The sequence below is a fragment of the Micropterus dolomieu genome, linkage group LG04, assembly GCF_021292245.1.
Source record: "Micropterus dolomieu isolate WLL.071019.BEF.003 ecotype Adirondacks linkage group LG04, ASM2129224v1, whole genome shotgun sequence".
In the NCBI taxonomy this organism is placed as follows: domain Eukaryota; kingdom Metazoa; phylum Chordata; class Actinopteri; order Centrarchiformes; family Centrarchidae; genus Micropterus; species Micropterus dolomieu.
In genome coordinates, this window is record NC_060153.1 from 16,376,317 (window position 1) to 16,381,978 (window position 5,662).

At 37.7% G+C, this 5,662-nt stretch overlaps 2 protein-coding genes across 10 annotated transcripts in view; both read left to right on the forward strand.

The window, feature by feature from the left end:
• rab11fip4b (RAB11 family interacting protein 4 (class II) b) overlaps positions 1–3,323 on the forward strand; it is a 59,922-nt gene extending 56,599 nt beyond the window's left edge. For 3 of the 4 annotated variants that reach the window (XM_046047874.1, XM_046047876.1, XM_046047875.1), the window contains one exon: positions 709–3,323. In XM_046047874.1, the coding sequence (XP_045903830.1) occupies positions 709–825 (117 nt within the window). In that variant the 3' untranslated portion in view covers positions 826–3,323. The remainder of the gene's footprint in view (positions 1–708) is intronic. The other variant, XR_006824846.1, reaches the window with a different exon arrangement.
• Positions 3,324–3,502: 179 nt separating this feature from the next.
• Positions 3,503–5,662, forward strand: part of LOC123969770 — a 5,253-nt gene continuing 3,093 nt past the window's right edge. The window contains exons 1-2 of one of the 6 annotated variants that reach the window (XM_046047428.1): positions 3,503–3,542; positions 4,114–4,131. In XM_046047428.1, the coding sequence (XP_045903384.1) occupies positions 3,518–3,542; positions 4,114–4,131 (43 nt within the window). In that variant the 5' untranslated portion in view covers positions 3,503–3,517. Of the gene's footprint in view, positions 3,543–3,764; positions 3,900–3,930; positions 4,132–5,662 lie in introns of those variants that run through there. The other 5 variants (XM_046047430.1, XM_046047429.1, XM_046047426.1 and 2 more) reach the window with 5 other exon arrangements.

The following is a 5,662-nucleotide window of genomic DNA, read 5'->3' on the forward strand; positions in this document are numbered from 1 at the left end:
TCAGGCAGTTCCTTTGACCTCATGATTCTCATTTGCTCTGACATGCACTGTGAGCTGTAAGGTCTTATACAGACAGGTGTGTGGCTTTCCTAATCAAGTCCAATCAGTATAATCAAACACAGCTGGACTCAAATGAAGGTGTAGAACCATCTCAAGGATGATCAGAAGAAATAGACAGCACCTGAGTTAAATAGGAGTGTCACGGCAAAGGGTCTGAATACTTATGACCATGTGATATTTCAGTTTTTCTTTTTTAATAAATTTGCATAAATTTCTACATTTCTGTTTTTTTCTGTCAAGATGGGATGCTGAGTGTACATTACTGAGAAATAAAATGAACTTTTTTGATTTTTGGAAAATGGCTGCAATGAAACAAAGAGTGAAAAATTTAAGGGGGTCTGAATACTTTCCGTACCCACTGTATCTCACACATAGACACCAAAAAAATGCTAAGGAAAAAAGCTATGCATGCTTAATATAAAATCTGTACCTATAGCAGCATTAGAGTTTAAACAATTAGGTGATTAAGGAGTCTAGCCTACCCATAAGAAAGAATTTGTATGAAGCCAATGGGAAGTGCAGAATATTTTAGCTGTAACAACAGTCCCAGAGTAAAACTAAGAAACTCTTGCGTTAAAATACTTTACCTTGGTGATAAACTGAAATTAAATTGACATATGTAAGTTTGACATACTTCTCTCTCCCCAGTTAATGGAAGCCCTGAAGGAGCAGGAAGAAATTAACTTGCGTCTGCGTCAGTACATGGACAAAATCATCCTGTCCATCTTGGACCACAACCCTTCCATCCTGGAGATCAAGAACTAGCAGTGACTCAGCTGGAATGAGAATTGTTCCCGGTCTCAGGAGAATGAGGATCATTCCAGTTGTTTGATCTGAACCTGCAACCTGAGTCAGGACTCTGTACAGGAAAGCAGAGAGAACCAGAGGCAGTCCTAGAAACTGGAACATATAAATAGACATGCATCGCCCCCTGCTGTTTGTGGTGGGAAATGAACTTCTCTTTCAGAGAAGAAAAGGATTCTGTGCTGAACTAAAGGGAGTTTTCTCAACCAGTGATTTCTCTCTGAGTCTGACTGTAAGTCATACTACTGTGACAACTTGATCTACCCTTTGCTCTGTTTTTATTTGTTGTCTATGCTGTGAACTGTAATTACTGTCACAACTTTGAACTGGTGATTTATTTGCAGGAATATCCTGCACTCTACATGCTTCAAGGATCGACAGAGTCGCTCACTGTTGTTCACTGGGCATAATGTACCTTGGTATAAAAACTGGGACAATGTAATAAACCTAACATTTGTTGTACTGTATCCTGGTATAACACTCGCTGTAATATCCACAGACAGACAGTTTGGTATGATGTAGAGAGAAACAGTTGTGAGACAGACAAACAAGTTGGCAGACAGACTGTAAACCTGACTCTCAGAGGCATGAAGGCGGACCAATCGAGTGCTGCCGGCCCATGTTTTGTTCTCTGAGGCATGCATGTTGATGTATTTGGACTGGCACACTTTAAGAGAAGATAGAGAAAAGTGGCAAAAGTGGTCAGAGAAAGAAAACAGTGAGAGTCCCTGTATCTATAAGGGGGGATGAAGATTTTAAGAAAGAAAAAGAAAAGCATCAAGAGGTAGGGAGTCAGATGATGGACCATGTTTGCTAGCAAAGCAGGGTTTTAGTGAAGTCGGTGATGGCTAATTGAAGGTGAAGATTTTTGCGTTTTATGTTTATTCTTGAGAACATGTCTTCCAGTAACCTTGCAACTGTGTCAATCAGTCCAAAAGTGAAGCTTTTTCACTGAGAAGTGGCCCTTAGTTGGTTCAGATGAGTAGTAGAGCATCACTTTATTGAGCAGAAGCTGCAACCAAGGAGTGTCTTTAAACTGTAACTTTCATGGCTGCTATTTGCTAGCCATGTTCGAAAAGTTACACCATTGCTCGCAATAGACTCAATGATGTTGCACAGAAATGTACGGATATGAATGTACAGGGTGTGTGGTGGATTTATGTGGGTGTGACTGGTAGCCATTGTAACATGGTTTACTGAATCGTCTCTCTATGCTCAGTGAAATCAACTCAAATATTGTAGGTGAGCATGCACAGGAGACTCACTTTTTGGGACAAAAGACTGGATTAGCAATCTCATTGAAACCTACAGTTTGTAGATTGTTTTTAAAGCCCTCTGAAACTCTCTAATACTGTAAATAACATGAATGTACAACTGGATATTTCCCTTTCTGTGTGGCCAAAAAAGGCCTTTTGACTTAAAATCCCTGTAATTGGTAAAAGATACATTGTAATCCACATGCACACAGTATTGAGTACTGTAATGAAGAGGGGATTGTTTGGAGATAGGAAACAATCTGCTGTATTATGTAATTATTCTAAACTTGAGTTTTGCTTCCTTGCACAAAAACAAAACAAAACAAAAACACTTTTTTTCCTTTTGCATGGTTCACCTTTTCTTCTGTCTGTGCCTTTTGAGGACATTTTTCAAGATGACGTTGCTATAGATTTACGTAGTTTTTTGAAGCTACATTCTATGTCTGACATTTTCTTGACTTGTAAATGTTGTAATTATACAGTGATGATTTGTATTCATGTGCCACTCACCACTCTTTTTCAGATTGATACTATGATAACGATTTTATACTGTTTTATCAAGAAAGAACTTGTGATTGGTTAGGTGTCCTATTAGAAAAGCAGAATAGCACAATGCTTTGTATGGTACGCAGGACAGGTCAGCATTTTGGGAACATTTTGTCAACGTAATGATTTTTTAATGCATTGAGGGACGTTTTATTGCATTTCTCAATTGTTAGTGTCTATTGCTTTAAACTGGCTTTTTATATGTTGTAAACTGTCTTCCTACCTTAAACTAAATTGTGAGCATTGTGAGCAATATTAACTTATTTACAAATACCTGCTGATTTGTGTCATGTTCTGCTTCACAAATCTTTTCACTCTAGATCTGCTCGTGCCATTCTAGATTTTTTTTAAATCAGTACATTAAGCTGTAAAATTTTGTCTCAAACTCATTTCTTGTAGCTTTTAAATTTTACATTTATTGAATTATTAGGGCTATCCAATATGATATAGTCACTTTAAATAGCAATAAAAATGGCTTTGGCAGTGCTGCTGTCTCATGAAATTTCTATTATTTCAAACTCTGTTTATTTCTCCTCACTTCCATTTCCATGCTATAATTTCTTCTTAACATGAAACCACTTATTGTATGCCTACCATGTACACTGCTGATGTCATTATGTTGTACATACTTTGCTGTCAATAAAAAAAAACATTTAACACGGCATTAAAATAACCATTTTTTATCCACTTACATGACTGGTGTGTGTGTGTGTGTGTGTGCGCGCGCATTTCTCTTCTTCTTTCTTTCAGTGATTAGGACGAATTTAACAGTACTCAATAGTCATTTTCGTGCTCACCCCATTGGCTTTGCATATTCTCATTATTGTGTCAGTTAATGCCATTGGGAAAATATGATTCAAGCAGGGTCATGTCAAGGTAATATTTTTAATACTATGATGTGGCAAAGAGATTAAGTGCCACCTAGTGTTTTTTGTTATTTTGGCAAGTTACAGGGACTTTGAGAGATGGCATGATGAGCAGGCCCCACAGCTGGAAGACACTGTTAATTGAAAGCTGGTATTTAATTCGGGAGACTTTCCAAATGGCTTTTAAAACCTGTCTGCAGCGACATAACTGATTTGGAGCAAATTTAGTGTTTATGAGAACTGGGTCGTGTCCATAGACTGTCCATCAAAATGGCCATAGGACATGTAGCAGGAGTTGTCTGAGAAGTTACTTTTCTGTCGCTGGGGGTCACTGTTGGATCATCAACATGCCTTTTAAGGCTAAATGGTGTTAGCAAAATTATGATTACTTCTCTAAACAGACTGTGTGTTTGCGTTGGGGTATTCCTATGACGCCATTTTTGTATGAAAACATATCTTGCCAAATCATATATAACAATGTCATGTTTATTTATGTTCCGGCGCCACCCATTCCTATGTCCCATCCCCACAATCTTGATGGGCCGCTTGGTGTGCGCTACACGGGTGGATGTTTGCTGCAGTCCACGGTAACGTTACAGGTAAGACTTAACTTAGCTAAATTAAACTGAATTGATTTAGGATTTAAATTACTGGTTTGGTTGCTTCATTGAGAGTTTCCTTTATCTGTGCCGTAAACTGTAATTTGTGTTAAAGCCCATTACCTGTCAACAGGCGACACAACGGTTAACAGTTAGCGGGTCAATCACAATGCTAGCTAATGGGGGACTTTAGCCTGCCGCAGCAGGTACCTAGCTGTTAGCATTAACTTTATATAAACACAGCACAGAGCCAAAGTGATAGCTTTCATCTGAGTTGGAAAGAGTCCTTGAATGTACTATAATGTTACTACTAGTAACGTTATAGCTGTAAACGTTACAAAGTGTGTTTGAAGGGAACATGGCTTACTATCAAACAAGACGGTGTCCTAATTTTTGAATCCCAGTAACTGAAGGACCAAGAGTGAAAAAGATCCTCAAAAAAATGTGACTAAAGATCAAATTAATAGCTTCTAGAAAAGGTTAGCTAAGAGTGATATCATTAATATAGTACCGTTAACATTAGTCATACCATGCTGCTTCAGGGTCAGCTTCACAATTAAGTCAATTTATCATTATAAAGCTGCTGCCTAAAGAAACATTTTACCAGACTTCATTTTATAAATAGAGGCAGCTAAGTCTCAAAACTTGAAAAAAATGGCCAAGAAGATATTCATTCAAAATCGATCTGGGCGCAGTAAATGTACTCTGCTTAGTAAAAAGGGAGGAATAATGTTACTGTAATTCCCATTTGGGTTTTCTATCCTCAGTGTTCCTCAATATGAAGACATGCAAGTCTGTTGGATGAGTTCTACTATAGGTTTATGGTGTGGCCAGTAGTTTTTCTAATTATTTCTATACAGTTTCTGAGAAATTGTGTTTTTTTTCAGTTTGGTTTGGTGAATGGCTTAAATACTACATACCCGTGAGCCTTAGCCACTGTTGCTCTCAAGAAGTCAAGCAGAGGCGCAACTCATAATCCAAATGATTTTAAACTGTGTATTAACAGGTTTCCATGAAGCATAGCCCATCCAAGCACTGGCAATAACTGCTAGCCATCAAAAATTCATGTCATTCAAGTCGATGCAGAAAATAAACAAGACTCTTACTTCCATAACCCTGGAAGCACAAAATAATTCCTCCCACCTTGCTTCTCCGTTGACTATAGCCTTGCAAGTGCATCAAAAACACATTTACAGTGTATGTTAAAGAAATGTGTAGTACATGTATACATAATACATATTGCATTTCACACTAGTACATTGCATTATATTTTAAGATATTCTAGTGTGAAAGATACATTTACTGGTTTTATTATTATTTGGATTTATTATTTTTGACCAGCACAACCAGGATGTGCTGTGCAGGCCTCTCTGATTGAATATATATATATGTGTGTGTGTGTGTGTGTGTGTGTGTGTGTGTGTGTGTGTGTGTATATATACACAGTGGGTACGGAAAGTATTCAGACCCCTTTAAATTTTTCACTCTTTGTTTCATTGCAGCCATTTTCCAAAAATCAAAAAAGTTCATT